Raw genomic sequence first — 18,205 nt, 5'->3', positions numbered from 1 at the left:
CTGTCGCTGGAGCTTCGAATTTACCCTGGGTTGCAGGATCCTTATAGGGCTTCATTCGAGGGATGTGGACCATATCTCTGGTCTTTCGTCGTCTTGTGTTGGGGTCGAAATCTTCAATTTCATAAGTAACATCAGACAACTGTCTTACATACTTATAAGGTCCTAAGTAGCGCCTGAGGAGCTTCTCAGAGAGACCAGCCATCCGAACAGGAGTGATGATCCAGACGAGGTCACCAGCCTGGTAGACAACGGGGCGGTGGGTCGCATCATACCTTCGGCGATCGTTTTCTTGAGCCTGCAGCGCGCGGAGTCGAGCTAATTGCCGAGCTTTAAGGTATCACTTCATCCCAGTTGCTCTGCTCAAGATTAACGAACATTGATAGCATGTCGGCCAAGGTCTTATTAAAGCGTTCAGTAAGCCCGTTAGTTTGCAGATGGTAGGCAGTCGTCATATGATAAGTAATGTTGCACCGATGGTTATCCCTGTCACAAAATTAGATTGGAAAACTATCCCTCAATCCATAATTAACGACCTTGGGGCATCGTGTTTTAATACAATGTCTTCTACGATGAATTTGGCCACCTCGAATGCTTCAGCTGTTTTCACGGCTTTTGTAATGGCATAGCGTATCAGATAATCAGTGAAAACAATAATCCATCTGTTGCCACTAGCAGACATTGGAAATCGTCCGAGAAGGTCAATCCCAACACGTTGGAAAGGCGTGTCGGCTGGTGGAATTGGTATGAGTCGGCCAAGTGGTTTCTGAGGAACTGCCGTTCTCCTCTGGCACTCTCGACAGTGCGACACTTAGTGACGGACACTCCTAAATAAACCTGGCCAGAAAAATCTCTTGCAGATCCTATGTCTTAATAAATCCTAAATGTCCGTCCTCAGGTGTGTCATGGAATTTCTGTAGAACACCTAAGAACATGTGTTTAGGGATCACTGGAGCCACCTCTTTCCAAATGGATCAAAGTTTTTCTTGCAAAGTAATCCATTAACTACTTTAAATTGTCCTTTCACATCCTTTGACTGATTTAAGGCAAGCATAATTTGAGATATCTCGGCGTCCTTCTTCTGCTCAGCAGAAAGATCCAGAAGTGTAGCGAGACAGTCACTATCTTCAAAAGTCTTGATGGTCTTGCACGGGGTTTCTTGAAAGACAGTCGGCATCTTGGAGTTTTCTTCCACTTTTGTACACTACAGTAATGTCATACTCTTGAAGATGTAGTGCCCACCTGGCGAGTCGTCGGGTTGGATCCTTGAGACAGGTCAACCAACAAAGTGAATGATGGTCTGTAACAACTGTGAATGGCCTTCCATAGAGATACTGTCGAAATTTGCACATGGCCAAGATCACAGCAAGACAATCTCTTTCTGTAGTTGAGGATTTTCTCTCGGCATTTGTAAGTGTCCAAGAAGCACAGGCTATAACTTTCTCTTTTCCATCCTAAATCTGCACCGGAATATCACCGATCCCATACCCACTGGCATCTGTATGTAGTTCTGTAGGCGCTCTATCGTCATACAGACCAAGTACAGGGTCAGTCTTCAGAGCTTTTCGCAGCACATCGAAAGAATCTTCTTGAGCACCACCCCAAATAAATTTAGAATCGGCTTTTAACAACTATTGGAGTGGCCTGGCTTTGATACAAAAGTCTTTCATAAAACGACGGTAATAAGAACACAATCCAAATAAGGTTCTCCTAGGAAACCTCCGTTATAGCTCTCACCTTTTCTGGGTCTGGCCGCCCACCTTCGTTTGACACAAGGTGCCCAAGTATTTTGAATTCTTTTGCTCCAAAGAGACACTTTCTTGGATTAAGTTTCAGTCCGACTTGTTGGAGACACTTAAGAATGGCCCTCAGCCTTTTTATGTGTTCATCAAATGTCTCTGAGAACACTATAATGTTATCTAAATAACAAAGACACATCGTCCACTTCAAGTGCCTTAGAAGATTATCCACCATTCGTTCAAACGTTGCTGGTGCATTACACAAACCAAACGGCATTACCTTAAACTCATACAGGCCCTCAGGGGTGATGAATGGAGTTTTCTCACTATCTGCCTCATCTACTTCGATTTGCCGGTATCCCTAGTACATGGCCATGGTTGAGAGAAACTTAGCCCCCTTCTGACAATCTAGTGTATCGTCAACTCGTGGAAGAGGGTAAACGTCGTTTTGTTATCTTATTAAGCTTCCTGTAATCAACACAAAAACTGCAATCCTTCTTCATGACGAGAACTACTGGTGACGACCATGGGCTCTGCGAAGGCTGAATAATGATATTCTTCATCATTTTCTCTACATCGTCGCGAATTATTCGATGTTCCGTTGCTGACACATAGTACGCTATCTGGCTTATTGGTTGATGGTCTCCAGTGCTTCAACGTCGATTTGTCTAATTTTCTCTTCGCCTGTGGATCGAAGCATTCAGAGAACTCTTGAAGAATGGCAAGTAGCTTCTTCTGTTATTCCTTAGTGAGACCTGGTGATAGTCGAGCTAGAAGCCCTTGTCTCCTAGTGGTAGCGCTAAGTTCGCCCACAGACTCAGCATAGGAGGTTTCTGTGATGCTCAGCTGTTTTGAAATTAACGGCTCAGTGTTTGCTATGCACATGCGTCTTGGAAGGATTTGTGGTTCTTGGTGACAGTTAACTATCCAAAATTCACCGAATCCTTCTTAAACGAGACGACAGAGGCTGGTATGACGATGTTATTCCTCAGTGGTATGCTTCTCTTACATTCCACTACAAGATCCATGGGTTGATGCATGGCATGACACATGATAGCTACCTTTCTAGAGCTGACTGCAGGAATTATCACTTCATCCAGCACGCATAGTCTCCACGCAGATGCGCTTCTTCCTGTCCACAGTATCTTATCTCGTCTAGCATAATCTTCGAGCAACTACAATCTATAATTGCTTGAGAAGCTTTCAAAAAGTCCCATCCGAGAATGACATCACGGCTACACTCTTTTAAGATGATGAATTCTAAAGGCTGTGTAAGGCCAATTGTACCCACACAAATGACACATCTTCCTGTAGGTTTTAGACACTTCCAATTAGCCTCGTTCAGCAGAGATGTTTTGCTGTCGACGAATATGGTTTTCTGCAACTGGCAACGATACTTCTCCGAAATGACTGAATATGATGCTCCAGAGTCCACAAGAGCTGGGGCTGGTCGGCCATCCATGAGGATATCGACGTAGTTTCCTATCATTTTTGTAGTGATCGATGGCGGAGGATTTTTCTCGTCAGCGACCTCACCTCCAAGGAAGCTCGCGCCCTTTAGTTTTCCAGGTTGCGGCGGCTAGGTGATCGACTGGAGCTTCTAAACGACGATGGAGACCTTGATCGGCGTGTTGGAGAGCGTCTTCTCAAGCGGCTAGCTTGCGGCGATGGTGACCTACGTCGTCCTGCACCCACATCTTCGTGTTCATCTTCGTCGTCCTGGAGTTGTGTCAGCTAAGATCGGTCTGCTGTCTTCTGGCGCGGGCGTCACCAAATATCCGCCGCCTTTCTCGACAATAGCGCATCACATGTCCCAGTCGTGCGTAGTGGAAACGTAATGGTTGGTTATCCTGGGCCCTTCAGACATCGGTCTTCCTTGGTGCCCAAACAGGTTCCTCGTGTGGCATTGTAGGAACGTAACTTCTCCTAGGTCTCGACTTTTTTACCGTTTTAAAGGGAAATGAAGGGCGAGAGATTGGGTTCAATGACTGTTCCACTTCCTCCCTTATGACCTCTCGATGCGTCTCGGTTTTTGCTCGCCGTGGAGTCCAAGTGCCTTCTGAACTTCCTCTCTCACTATCTGACGAAGAACACTTGTGAAATCAGTTTCTTCCTCCATCACAGATATCGATACGAAGTTTGGAAGCCGTTCAAACTTCATGCGTGTAATTCTTTTTTGATGCATTGTCTCGATATACTGGCACCATTTTATGAAGTCGTCTGCTGTCGAAACCTCCTTCGGGAGCAGGTCTTGATACATATCCTCAGCAACACCCTTCATGAGATGTGCAACCTTATCTTCCTCCTTCATTCTAGGATCCACATTTTTACACAGCTCCTAATCGTCTTGAATGTAGGCTGCTGTCGTTTCTCCTGGACGCTGTGCCCTGCACGTTATTTATCTTCAGCCTTGTACTTGTGTTGTTGTGAGTCGCTGAAATACTTGCGCAGTTCCGCCTGGAATACTTCCCAGCTTGTGAACTTCTCCTCGTTGTTCTCATACCATTGCATCGCAGAGCCCTCCAAGTAGAAAAATACGTTAGACAAACACACGGTATCATCCCATTTCTTAAATTTGGCTGTACGCTCATATACCTTCAGCCACTTGTTTGGGTCTTGGCCAGTGTCACCAGAGAACCTAGAAGGATGTCTCATATGGTGGCACACAGTTGCTGTCATCGTGTCGTCCTCTTCTTTTTCTGTCTCCGATGGCTTGCAATCTGTTGAATACCGCTCGAACTCGGGTTTCTCGCCACGTAAACGGCGCCTTTGTCTTGGCTTGATGGGAGCCACTGTGTCTCCGATAATGTGCGGTATCACAAGTTCCAATACCAAGCCTCCCCACCAGAATAATGTCACGTAGAGGAAAGTGTAAGCAGATGAATGACGGATAATAACTTCACTTAACGAAGGTTTATTCAGCACTTGCACATACAAGAGCGTGGAGCGAACTGCCTCAGGCCAGAACACATACGGTATATATACAGTTACAGAACATTCCAGTACAACGGTTCTTGCCATTTGTGGATACTTCTAGAACGTACTCGAACCGAAGATAGAAATTAAAATGTTTCTTCGCTTTTGTTCGTTGCATCTGCTCGGGGCGGACGTCGTAAGACATCCATTTATGTTCGTTGTTGATCGATTGACTTTTTTTTTTTTAATCGCAGAGGGCACGTAACCCCTCTGACCGAACACGCTGAGCTACCGTGCCGGCTACACTACGGCGCCTGCGCTGCTCAGCTTCCTCTGCGACATTATGAATGTTATTTAAGCCATCCTCTCAGGTTCCTGCCTAACCACATACTCGAAAATCGCTGCTCGTTTCAGTGGCAGCAATTAAAGCTGTACTCTTACGTTCACGCCTACTGTACTCTTAGGCTTGTGCCCACTGTATTCTTAGGTTCGTGTTCGTTTCACTCGCAGCAATTCAAACTGTCTGCTTAGATTGGTGCACGCTCTAGAAAGGCGGCACGTATTCCGAAATAAAAGAACTAAATATTTGTGAGAGCAAAGAATATGAATTTTACTGTTGCTCGTTTCAGTCGCGCCAATTCAAGCTGTCCTCTTAGGTTCCTGCGTAACCATGCACTCGGAAATCGCTTGTTTATTTATTTATTGCCTATTAAACATCCCGTCATGGAGAAACAACTTCTACCATAAATCGCAACAAGTGTTCACGTTAACTACAAAAACGATTCTTCTGATAAACATCGCCAACAAAAATTCACACACACGAAAATAAAATGCCAGTAGACAAAGTTCTCGCATTCCGTAACTGATTTCTCGTTTAACTCTTGCATGTGTAGATATCATTGTATGCGACGAAAATATGACGTCCAATTGTTCTATGGAATCCTGAGCAAAAGGAGCAATTTGCCCACAAGGAGGCTGTGGGTTGCCGATTATCGCGGAGGCACAATGAAGGGAGCTATCGATAGCTCGACTGCAAGTGACGTTGGGTCTGTTCCCCCACCCCCACCCCCCACCCCTTCCAATGTTTATTTTCATCTGGTTTAAGTGTAGGTCACATGGCTTAGATGTGTGTAGGAATTTGGGCCTGAAGTTTGGTTGGTGTTTTTGTATGGTTTCATGTATACGCTTCATTGGGGAGGTGAAGATTTCTTGCAACATTTAAGAGTCGACTCATGGATACGACTTACTCCTCGCATCAGTAATCTACCTAACGGAAGGGAAAAGAATGATGGAACCAATCGATGCATTTTACCGGCTTTGTGAATGTTTAAAAACTGATAATAAAGTGGAAGAAGTGTCGAAGATGTTTTCATCTTTCGAGAGAGATAGTAACCGTGTGTCATTCGCAATGGAATTGCTGAGACAGTACAATATTTTGACTTTACCGTTGTGCCATAATGTCAAAAAGTCTGATACCATAGCAGCAGAATATAGGATGCAAGGCAATCGCGCTTATCAACAGAAGGACGATCGTAAAGCACTCAGTTTGTACAACAGAGGCATAGCTTTTTCTCCAGTTGTTCAGTTAGCAGACACTGACGGAGACAGTAACGAGCTATCGTTAGGGTTTGCGAACAGATCAGCTGTTGCATTTTCGTTAGGCGACAGTGCTTCATGTCTTAAGGACATTGATCTAGCATTTAAGTATAGGTACCCTGCTAATTTACATTACAAACTACTAGAAAGGAAGGGTAAATGCTTTCTGAGAATGAACAGATTTGAAGACGCATTCGAAACTTTTACGGTAATTACAGATTGTATTGCCTTTATAACAAAGTGTCCAAACTTTGGTATAAATAAACTTTCTCTTAAATATTTGTAGGGTGCATTAAAATCTCTGGAACTAGCGTCATTGCCTGCAGGGAAATGCCAGTCTGTAAAGAAACAGATAATTGAGTTGCAAGGAAAAGCAGAGTCTAGAAATGTAGCAACTGAGAAGCCCTACCTGTTTAGTCTCCAACAAAAGTTACCAAGGAAAACATACCAAGAAAGTAATGAAATTGTTTGTGCTTGTGATGCAGTTGAAATAAAATACAGCCAAGACATGGGGAGGTACATCCAAGCATCAAAAAATTTAAATCCTGGTACAGTTGCAAGTAAAATGTTTTTTTATTACCAAATTTTGTCTCTAATAGTCCCATAACTGCTACTCACTGTTCTGCATCCATATAATTTTACTTACCACTTCTCTTTATGTTCAGTCTCCACAGTTCATTTTTTTTTCTAAATTCCTTTATTGAACATACATTCCATGTGGCTGTGTTTTTAACAATGCTGGATTGTAAATCTGATTCTTTGTGCATAACATAATGTATAAATATAACAAACACACATAGGTAACATTTCCTTATAAGTTACGGAAGTCTTTTCTAAGGTATCACACATAATAGTGCTTCAAATGTAATATATTACTGTTTTAGGTGAGTGCCAGTTTATATTTCAATTAGTGTTGCTTTTTTAAAGGGTAAGACAGAAGCTCTGTGTTATATTAGGCTTATGTGATTTGCTGCATTCTGATAATCACAAGGAACGAAATTCCAACATAAAGAAACTGCAAAGAGAAATTTGTATTTCATTAAATTATGAACTTACAGTAAATGGGGAAGTGATGTGAACAAAATTACTGGAGAGGTAGGAGAAATGAAAGTAATCTTTTGGAAAAAAAGAAGTTTGTAATCATAACGCGTTTTACAGGTTCAGTATTTGAATTTTTACATTGTGGAGAATATGGCAAACAGGAAAATTATTAATTATTATTCCTATATTGGAAGAAAATGAAAATTTCATTACTGGACTCTTTTAATGTACTGTGTAATTGCATTTGTTGCTTTTGCTTGACATTTAGGTTTTTGAAATATCAAAACTGTTCACTTGTCCACCAAGTTTTTCAAAACAGCATTCTGTACTTTCTATTTTCTAAACTGAAGTATTTTTGGCTCACGCATTGCTGTTGTGATCACTGAGTGGCAAATCAAATAATTTTAAGTTCATTCTGGTATATTCCACTGTGTTGTGTTAACATTTCTGATAAAATGCGGTGTTCAGTATCACCTATTAGCACTGATCTGCTACATCGTACCAAGCCCTAAGATGCAACACAAACTTGATTTCAAGATGGTGACCAATAGCCTTAAACGTATCCATGGCACAAAAATATAAACAAGTAGAGCATCATACAAATTCTTAGTAATTAATTGTAAAGCAAATAGGACAGCTGTGGGAAAGTGGAAATTTTGTGCAGGAAAAAAACTAAAATCTAACATAGGCCTAATCCCAAAATCACATTGACAATAAAACAAAAACAAAATGCAACAGTGCTATAAGCAACGAAACAATAGTTTTAGAAAACGAAAAACCAGACAGTAAAAGCAAATAAACTGTAACTGGTATCAAAAACATCAGTTAAGCTACATAGCTCAATTTAAAAGACTGATACTACAAGGGTAATCCCAAAAGTAAGGTCTCCTATTTTTTTGTAAGTACATAAACCTGTTTATTTCTACAATGGTTTACATCAGCGTACAGTTTGAACATTTAACTGTTTTTCAACATAAATCACCATTTCTGTTGATGCATTTTTGTAGATGCTGTGACAGTTTTTGTATGCCCATGTCATACCAGCTCGCCGCCATTCTGTTCAGAAAGTTATGAACCTCTTCTTTCACCTCGTTATCGGAGCTGAATTGCTGGGACCACACTTAATGCCGGCAGGTACTGTGAGATCCTGAAAAAACTCAAATGGACAATTCAGAACCAGAGAAGAGGAATGTTGAGCAAGGGCGTACACATTCTCCATGACAAAGCTTGCCCACACATCACTTGGCAAACCGTTGCTCTCCTGCAACAGTTTCGATGGAACATAACCACCCACCTACCCTATAGTCCTGACTTGGTGCCCAGTGACCATCACCTCTTCCCTAGGTTAAAAGAACATTTGGCCGGAAAGCAATTCAGATGCGACAACGAGGTGAAATAAGAGGTTCACAACTTTCTGAACAGCATGGCAGCGAGCTGGTAAGACATGGGCATACAAAAACTGCCACAGCGTCTACAAAAATGAATCGACATAAGTGGTGATTATGTCGAAAAATAGCTAAATGATCAAGCTGTAAACTGATGTAAACCATTCTAGAAATAAATAGGACTATGTACTTATAAAAAAATAAGACACCTTACTTTAGGGATTACCCTCATACTATAAAAAGGGATCGATGACTTCAACAGTTTGGTCCCGTAAAACCTTACCACAAATTTCCACTACTGTAAAAATACTAAAACAGATCATACTATGCATAGTCAAAGAGGAAGACCAATACATGTACTGAGAAATGGTGAAAACTAACAAATGGCAGTATTGACTACATCAGTTGACCCATATAGCTCACCTCATAAGACCGATACAGTTCAAAAATTCTAAATCAAGTCACTTGATATTTTCGAGGTATTATCAACACACAATGACATAATCAAGAAATTGCAGTAACACAAATTCTGGTGTACAAGAAACACGCAATTATGTACATAAACAGATGTACTATACATTCTGTAATAAAACTATAAAAGCGTACTTACCACTAAAGTAATTTGACACACATATCTAGTGCAGCAAGAACAGTATGTCATCAACACAAGCTCTTAAACCAGGGACACCATTGGACAGATTGCCATACGTTGCCCGGTGGACAGCACCACACAAACTGGTGCCGGAGCTGAGAGACAGCAACGTTAGTCAGTGACATACCTTCTTTACAAACAGAACACTTCACATACTCAACAAATAACTGTAGGAATTTAATCGTGCTCCCTTCATCCCTCACTGCAGCTTGCCGGGACCTGACTTGTGACTTTGTTGCCACATCCACAACTACCAATACATAAAATAAAATCTTGAACCCTATACAACACACCACACTAATTACTACAAATCTGAAGATGACTCTATCACCAGCAACCGCCAACATCAGAATAACTCACTAACAAACTGCTACAAACCATCCATTATTATCATAATTGTAATCACAGACAGTACTTGAGGAGTTAAATACCATTAACAATACTTGCGAGAAGTTTAGAAACATAAACTTCCGACACTAGAGCATGCCACCACATAGTCTAACATGCTTTGTGCATACATGATACATGTCTCATATGCTGCACTATAATGACACCAGACAACACAGATACATCACAGGTCAAAGCAGACAAAAAGTATTGAATGCTCAAGTTGAGCCAGCATTTCCTTATGCTCATTTTCTTTGCCTTCATATTTATCAGTATGGAACAGTGTCATTTCTGTTATACACATTATGTTTTGATGGTGAATTTTGTTCACTACTTTTGTACAGATTTAGGTAAGAGTTACATAGTGCCTTCCTCCATCTTCACATCTTTGTATTTTTCATAGTTGATGCGTGATCTGTGCTTATTATACTTGCTAACATTCACATTGGAGATTTGTCTTTTGTACACTAGAGCTCATCAGAGATTGGTCAATTGTATGCTACAGTATTTCTGAATTAACCTTTCAGCTTTTGTTATTCAAAATGAAAAGTGAATTAGATATTGAGTAGACTGATAGGAAAAGACATGAGAATGTTCTCTGCAGAAAAGAAAGGAAAATATGGAATACAGTGACTAGGATAAGGGACAGGATGATTCCACTTGGGTTAAAACATCGTGGAAGACCATGATATTTAGAAGATGCTGTAAATTGCAAGTATGTTCAATAAATAATTGAGGACATTAGGTGTAAGTGTTGTTCTGGAATGAAAAGATTTTCTGTACTAGTTATGGCTGCTCCAGTTGAGGTATCACCAAATTTTGTGATTGCATAAAAGGCAATTTTTATTTATTGAATAATTTAGAGAATTTGGAAACAGTGTACTACAGGTGCAATACAAAAGGTGTACATACTACAAATTCTGGTCATCTCTACAGGTTGTTGACTGCACCATAATTAGTGTCCAAGCTCTTATAGACATAACAGGACTGTTATCACTGGTAGCTAATAGGACTGATATCAGTGGTAGCAAATCAAAAGGAGAAGTGTTGAACTGTGTTTTCAAATGTTCCTTTAGAAAATATTATCCTGGTGCACTGAATGTTCAAGAAAAAATGGAAGTTTTTTTGTACAGACAGTGAAAGACTACGTCCTTCGATCAGAAGGAACTTTTTTATGTTGTTATATTTAGGTCAATTTATCCAATGTATTTTTTCTTGCTTTTATTTTTTTAAATTTTTGCATAGGCTGCATCACTCTGGTGTGTCATTCTGGAAGGTTTACAAAATAGCCGCCTACAACTGCCATAACCTCTTAATTTTCCTTAGAAGATAAAATGTGTGGAAATCATAGGATGACATAGAATGCCAATGTTCCAGTAATTTCTGATTTATTTAAATCCCACAGTTTTCTTATTTCTAAAGCAGTTTTTTTTTTTGGGGGGGGGGGGGGGTGCATTTACCTGTCTAAATGCGATCTTTCTCATTTGCAGTAATGTCCCTTTGTGCCTGTTTTTTATGCAGTTTGCTCAGAAGGCATGTTTAGTATTCACTAATTATTATTTTCTCCTTTCCTGTGTAATCAGCAATATGCACTCCCAGTAAACACTGACTATAGCCTTCATAGGAAGTAAAATTGACATTTCCGGCTTTCACTCATTACTTGACTTGCTGTTGCATTTTTAGTGTGAAGCTGTGTACTTACAGCTTGTTTACAGTGGAAAAAGTTCGCTTCTTTTTAAAATTAAATTATTCAAAATGAAAAAGTGTGCAAATTATTAAAGATTCACCAGACAGACCAGCCATACTGATGCCCTGCACAATGTTCTTCAAAAGGCTTCACACAGTCATTCATCCTGACCAAAGTTTTCTTCCATTGTTCCATATAATCATTTTTTTGGTGCTTCTGAGAGCTCTTCAGTGTTCTTCAGGTAGCTTCTCCTTCGCCAAAGCTGGGACATGCAGTAAGTGTATCCATTGGGGAACCTTACTGCCTTTCAGGCAGTTTGTAAATTCAACATATGTGCAGTGTAACAATATTATTAAAGTGAAAGTTGCTGCACACCATATAGTGGAGATGCTGAGTCGCAGATAGGCACAACAAAAATACTTTCAGAAAGTGAGCTTTCGAGCAGAAAGGCCTTCATCGTAGATAGACAACATGCATACATGTGACTGCCATCTCTGGCTGCTGTGGCCTCAACAGCCATAGATTGTGGTCATGCATGTGTGAGTTACATTTGCATGGGTATATGTGTGTACATGTCTATCTCCGACAAAGACCTTGTTGGTTGAAAGCTCACTTTCTGACAGCCTTTTTGTTGTGCCTATCTGCGACTCAGCATCTCCACTGTGTAGTAAGTAGCAACTATCCTTTTCATAGCACTGCTACGTTCTGTCCTGGATTTTCCATTACTCAGCATCTGTGCAGGATTTTCTCCTGACATTTGATAGAGCAATTTATGTCATGAGCTTTTCAAGTGAAGTGAGTTTGACACATTCAATAATAATTATTTATGTGTTATTCAGTGCAAGCATATACAATTTCAGACTAGCATAGTGCAGAAGCTGAAGTATGCAAATAGAAGTGCTTGCTGCCTATGTGATATGCCTATGTTTGCGAAGTAAGTTGTTTATCCTCTGGACCTGGTACTTCAGCATCTCACCGTGATTTATTAAAGTGAATGATCGGTTAATTGATTGCATTACTTAGCTAGGTTAGTGAGTCTGTCTTAGCATGTACCCACTTCAGTTGAGTCTTCCAGGATTCTTTATTTTGCAGATAGAATGGTGCACTTGCCTCTTTTTCCTGTCACATAGTAAGAGTGATATTATTTTGGTGAGACTAGTGTTCTCTGTTACTCTGGAAAGTTTTTCAGCTATTATGTCAATGAGTACCACATCTGTCACTTTCCTCAGTTCTCTATAGATTGGGTAAGGTGAAGTATCTGTGCTGCACATGATTTATCTCCCATGAAATCAATTCAGTTACTGGTTTGATCTGTCAATTTATAAATTCAGAGGTTTTCTATGCTAGAAGTGATATTAGCCAATAGCTCTTGGGATTTGATTAGTCTTTTCTCAGTTTTAATAGTGTGTATACTTTAGCCTTGAGCCATGGAAATGTTTTCTCTGTCCATTTAATATCTCATCTATTCCAGTAGCTTTACCACATCTAGATTTGATCACTGCTGCCTCCAGTTTATATCTTGTTCTTTTAGTGTGATACATGTTTTTCTTCCTAAAATTACCACCTTTAATTTTTTTCCCATGAGAAGCAAGAAGCTGCAGAGCCATTTTATCTGCAGTGACATTGAGCTATTCCTAGATTTTGTTGGGTCTCTGTTTTGATTCTTAATCAGCCTCTAATTCTCACAACTTCTTAATTTGTACTTTCAACAGTTGTCACCCACTTTCCTTGTTTACTGTTTTTACTACTTCCGTTATGACTTTTCCTAGTTTGACACTATTTCATTGAAAGGATCCCGTACATATAATGAGACACATTGTTGTTGTAGCAGTTTGCTGGTTCATAGTTCATGACAAGTAGGCATTTTGTTCTACAGTCCTTTGGGATTTTTTTCCTATTTTTTGTGAAGATTATTGAACATCTTTCATAAAAGTCTAACTGTATGGCAGTGATTTCATGTTTGTTACAGCTCTGCCAATATCTGTTCAGAAAATTTAACCCAATTTGCCGTCTAAAAATGTAATCTTATTTTAAACAGGAAAATTGAAAGTCTTACTGAGGCAACAGTTTGGCAGACTAGCAGCCCATGTTGTATGTTGGCACTTATTTTCAGAGACAGAAATTAAGTTTGAGTAGTAGCCACATATCTGTGAAATTAGAAAAAAACCTTAGTTTTTATTTATTTATTTTTTATTTATTTTGTGTTCTGTAGATCCAGGTAGCGAGTAAGTCGCAGGGATATGTAACATGGGAAATTGTACAGAGTTCAAGTATAACTTACATGATAATAACAATATAATGTAAGTAAAATCTCAGATGGAAGGATGAGTAATATGTACAGGACTCAAAGTTATGGCAAATATTACACTAAATAAATACTTGAAATAAATACCTGTATACAAAAACCAATTATTCACTTGTCTATGGTAGTGCCAAAAATAATATGAGAGTAGTGGAAATTAAAACTTAACATATACTTGAGGAGACAATGAAGATGAAAAATGTGACACAGACATTACACAACCATGTTTAAAATAGAACTTCTGACATAAAATTGATCAGAACTAGTTCCAAAACAATTGTGAAGTTACCAATGTCAAAAAAAAAAAAAAAAAAAAAAAAAAAAAAAATGATGCAGACATTATATACAGATTGTTAAGTTGTACATCACAACTGTGTTTAAATTAAATATTCTGACATAAAATTCATCAAATCTTGTTCTAAAATAATCACAAGTTTAGCATTATGCTCATTGTGTCCCAGAAATTCATCAACCATATAAAAAGATTTCTCTATTACCTACTCTTTGAGAATTCCGTTGAATTTTGGCAGTATCACTAATCAATTTGAGTTTATGTTCCTGTACTCAGTTTTCAATATTTTCACCATTCTTATCAATGTCGGCCGATGCCTTATTATAGTGCTGAAATGCCTCTATCACAATGTTGATATCTGATAGCTTAAAAGATGTGAGACTTGTAAACTGGAATGGGATGTTAGTTGGTTTTGTGCGTAAAGATGGCTCTACAATTTTTTATCACTGTTGCAATGATCATCTACGTTGGTACTACCAGCTTGTACAACTTCAATCTCTGGTATGATGGCACTTCCAATTCTTCAACAAAGAGATTCTTTCGTGTGGTTCAAATGCCAGAGAGATTTGTTTGCAGCTCTTGTTCACATAGAATATCACATGTTTCAGTAATCCAGTTTTGGGATTGTGTGTAATCTTTGGATGAAGATGATTCCTGAGTGTTAATTGACATTGACGCAGATGGTCTACAGAAAAATTGTTCTGGCACCTTATGATGCATTGCTCATGTGGTAGAGAATTTAGCCAGTGAAACACTCAGTGCCAGGGGCACCACATGGAGATTTCCTCTATGCTCCAGTTGATTATATATTGACCACCACCTCTTCTTGCTGAAAATATACCAGCAAGATTACACGAATCTTTAGCTGTTTCTTCCAGATTGGTTCAGACACTTAGTCAGAACAATATTGTGCTTTCATTCTTCTTCAGTACTGTAATGGATGTGAAAGTAGGAATGTAAGGGCAATTTGTACTTCATTTATTGACCACTGACTCCGTACATCAGTATTGTGGTGGTTGTCATGATGGAGCCAGCAATCCACAGGCAATGTGTGACATTCATATGGCTGAATGCTGAAGCAGCTCAACAGCAGCTGGTGACAACAGTGTCATTGCTCATCCAATAGTATGTCAGCTACACAGCACAGTAAACAAGCATTTGGTGTACACTGCCTGTGGCAGCTGGTGGAAACATGCAGGTGTCCTGGATTGAACTCAGTTTCCTTGGAGAGTGGCTGACATGTCATGTGATAATGGCCACCAAGTGGCCTCATGCTGGAGGACCATGTTCAAAATCAACAGACTGGTTTGCAGCTTGTAGACACCTCTGCTCAATGAGGACCAATGTGGACTAGACAGTGCGGCTGACCAATGACTGATCAGGAGAGAGTGCCAGTAAAAGCGTACTTGTGATGTCAGTGTATTTTATCTTGTGTGCTGGAGTTGGTAACTGTTTACAGGATGAATGATGGCAAGTGAACACAACAGATTACACAATATGGCAGAACCACTGAGAAAATAGTTTTGATAAGTGCTGTCATGATGGGAACTGTATGAAATTATGTGGTGGTATAATGGAATATATAGTGCAGAATGCTGATATGTAAAACAGAATATTATTTAAAATTTGAACTGTTCTGCTGGGTACCTGCTTAACCAACTTCACAGATATCGGGACATTTTGAAAATACCACACAAGTTTTTGAAACGATCAGCATGTTATGCTACAATTCAGTGCATCAGTCAACCACTTTTCCTCCAGTCACATTCGTTGGCTTTGCCAACTCACAACCAAGCTAACTTTTCAACCTAAATTAGACCGTAGGCTATGCTACAGATCAACCCATCATCACAGGCACTTTTCCTTGGCTTCACCATCTCTCAAACTGTAAACAATTTCGCAATAAATCCTGTCATATCCTGAGAAACAAACAAGACAAGAAAACCAAATTCCAAGAACAATAACCAACCTTGTTAACTATAATAGCCAGATCAGTAATTGTCAATGTGATGCTCTCTATGTTTGTATCTTGTACCAAAACAGGTTGTTAGATTCAGAGATTTTCATTGGCTACTGCATACTATTGCCTGATTAGCTTCAACCAACAGCAATGGCAACACACAGCAGAACAATCACTGGCACCATAAGTGCAGTTTAGCCAACTGTGATAGTAGCCTGTATGATACCGAATAATTTTGCCAACTGGGCCAAGAATATTTATACTCCACAATGCAGTTTATTGTTACAGTAGGCAGGCTCCAGTCACATACTTGACTGTGGAATGCCACACTATGCTGCATTGTATACCTAAGAGGTAAATGTTCACCTATGAGAGCACAGGACATCAGTATCTATAAGCAGTGTGTGTACTGGAAGGAAATGTACTCATTAAATATGTCTTGCTTTCATCTTGAGGTACACTGCAGATGAGTGCGTCAACCTGGAGCAAACTATTAAATCTAATGAATTAAAAAAGAAAAGAAAATTAATAAATAATCAAAAATTTATGGGGAAGTTACAATGTGTTGTACAGATTTGTCTACGCCAAATTGATTTTGAGATTTACTGGAGGCCATTGCGAGGTAAGCATTACAGTGAAGAACTAGGGGTAGAGGATATTTCGTTCACACATAGTTCACTTCAGTGCAAGATATAACTGGTACACTATGCAGAACTTTACGGCAGCTTAAACTATTGCATCTTACAGAGTATTCACAACCAGTGTCAAACATCTTGTCTGTTAACTTTGGGATTTATGGCAGGTGACACAGTAGACTTCCGCTGGGTATACTTCAGTTTAAGACCCAATTCCTCACACTCCCTGCCCTGTTCCTAGTTTGTGGGTGACATTTTTCAGGAGTGGTAAATATCCAGTTGCATTAATACAAAGTTATAGGGTTTCCAGGTGAGTCAGTTTGTGTAAATGACACTACATTTTAATGAGTCTTTCTCCTATCATCATCATTTAATCTACTGGTAAAGTGTTGAAATAGGCTTGGGTAGTCTTTATGTAGGGGTTTATCGAGGTGGGGAGTAGTCAGGCCCTCCAAGTGTTATAGGGCAGGCGGCAGGATCTGAGCCAAAGGATTTGTCAACTCAGTGATGGTCTTGGCTGTAGATTTATAGTCCTGAATTATCATTTGGGGATTTGTAGGACCACCCTGGTCAGGAGAGCACTACACAAAGGAAGCACTTCTCGAGTTCTGAAATACTTGTGTAGTGCACATGAGGGTTTTTTAGGCTAGCGGGTAGTTTGATGTACTCTGATGAACACTTGCTAGTTGATGCACAGCAAGGGAAGTCTGACAGCATTCATAATAAAGACACTTTGAGTGCCAAAATTTTATCAGTAAATTGTCAAAGCATTCATAACAGAGTTCCCAAATTTACTCCCCTCCAGGAAAGTTCTCACACTCAAATCATTCTCAAGGTCGAGAGATGGCTGAAACCTAAATTGGAAAGCTCTGAGACATTTAGTGAGTCATGGAAAGTATATCAGGAAGACAGATTAGAGGCCATAGGAGAGGGAGTGTTCATTGCAGTTTACAAAAATATTGTCTCTATTGAGATCGAAATTGAATGACAGTGAAGTTTTTTGCTCACATGCAACAGGTCTGGGTGAAAACAAGTTAACTGTTGGATGTTTTTACTGGTCAACTCTCCTGCTGTGACAGTTCTAGAGTTATTTAAAGAAAGTCTGCAGTCATTAGCATGCAATTACCCAGATCGTGGAATACTAGTTGGAGATGACTTTAACCTCTGGAGTGCAGACTGGGATGTCTATGGGTTCATTGTGGGGGTTACAAACAGTCATATGAAGTACTTTTGAACATGCTTCTGAAAACGCAATTCAAATATCTTGGATCTTGTAGCTACAAATAGGCTGGACCTTATTGACAATGTCACTATAGAAATGGGAATTAGCGATCATGATGTCATTATAGGAGATGTGGTTATGAAAGTTAATAAATCAGTTAAGAAGGCTGGAAGAGGGTTTCTGGTAGAAATGGCAGAAAAGCAGTTATTAGCATCTCACTTAGTGAATTGACATCACTTAGTTCCATTAAGATGGATGTAGAGGAGTTATTGGCAAAGATTAAGTGTATTGTAAATCATGGTCTAGAAAATTATGTGCTTAATAAATGGATTAAGGACAGAAGAAAACCCAACATGGTTTAATAATGAGATTCAAAAATGCTGAGGAAGCAGAG

At 39.6% G+C, this 18,205-nt stretch overlaps 1 protein-coding gene across 1 annotated transcript in view; it reads left to right on the top strand.

Moving 5' to 3' along the window:
• The first annotated feature begins 5,697 nt into the window (after nucleotides 1-5,697).
• Nucleotides 5,698-18,205, top strand: part of LOC126335185 (SET and MYND domain-containing protein 4-like) — a 30,754-nt gene continuing 18,246 nt past the window's right edge. Inside the window, exons 1-2 of the mRNA XM_049998179.1 lie at nucleotides 5,698-6,456; nucleotides 6,535-6,796. Coding sequence (XP_049854136.1) covers nucleotides 5,938-6,456; nucleotides 6,535-6,796 — 781 coding nt within the window. The 5' untranslated portion in view covers nucleotides 5,698-5,937. The remainder of the gene's footprint in view (nucleotides 6,457-6,534; nucleotides 6,797-18,205) is intronic.

The sequence above is a fragment of the Schistocerca gregaria genome, chromosome 2 (assembly GCF_023897955.1).
Source record: "Schistocerca gregaria isolate iqSchGreg1 chromosome 2, iqSchGreg1.2, whole genome shotgun sequence".
Taxonomy (NCBI): Eukaryota; Metazoa; Arthropoda; class Insecta; order Orthoptera; family Acrididae; genus Schistocerca; species Schistocerca gregaria.
This window is presented reverse-complemented; position numbering and strand designations above follow the sequence as displayed.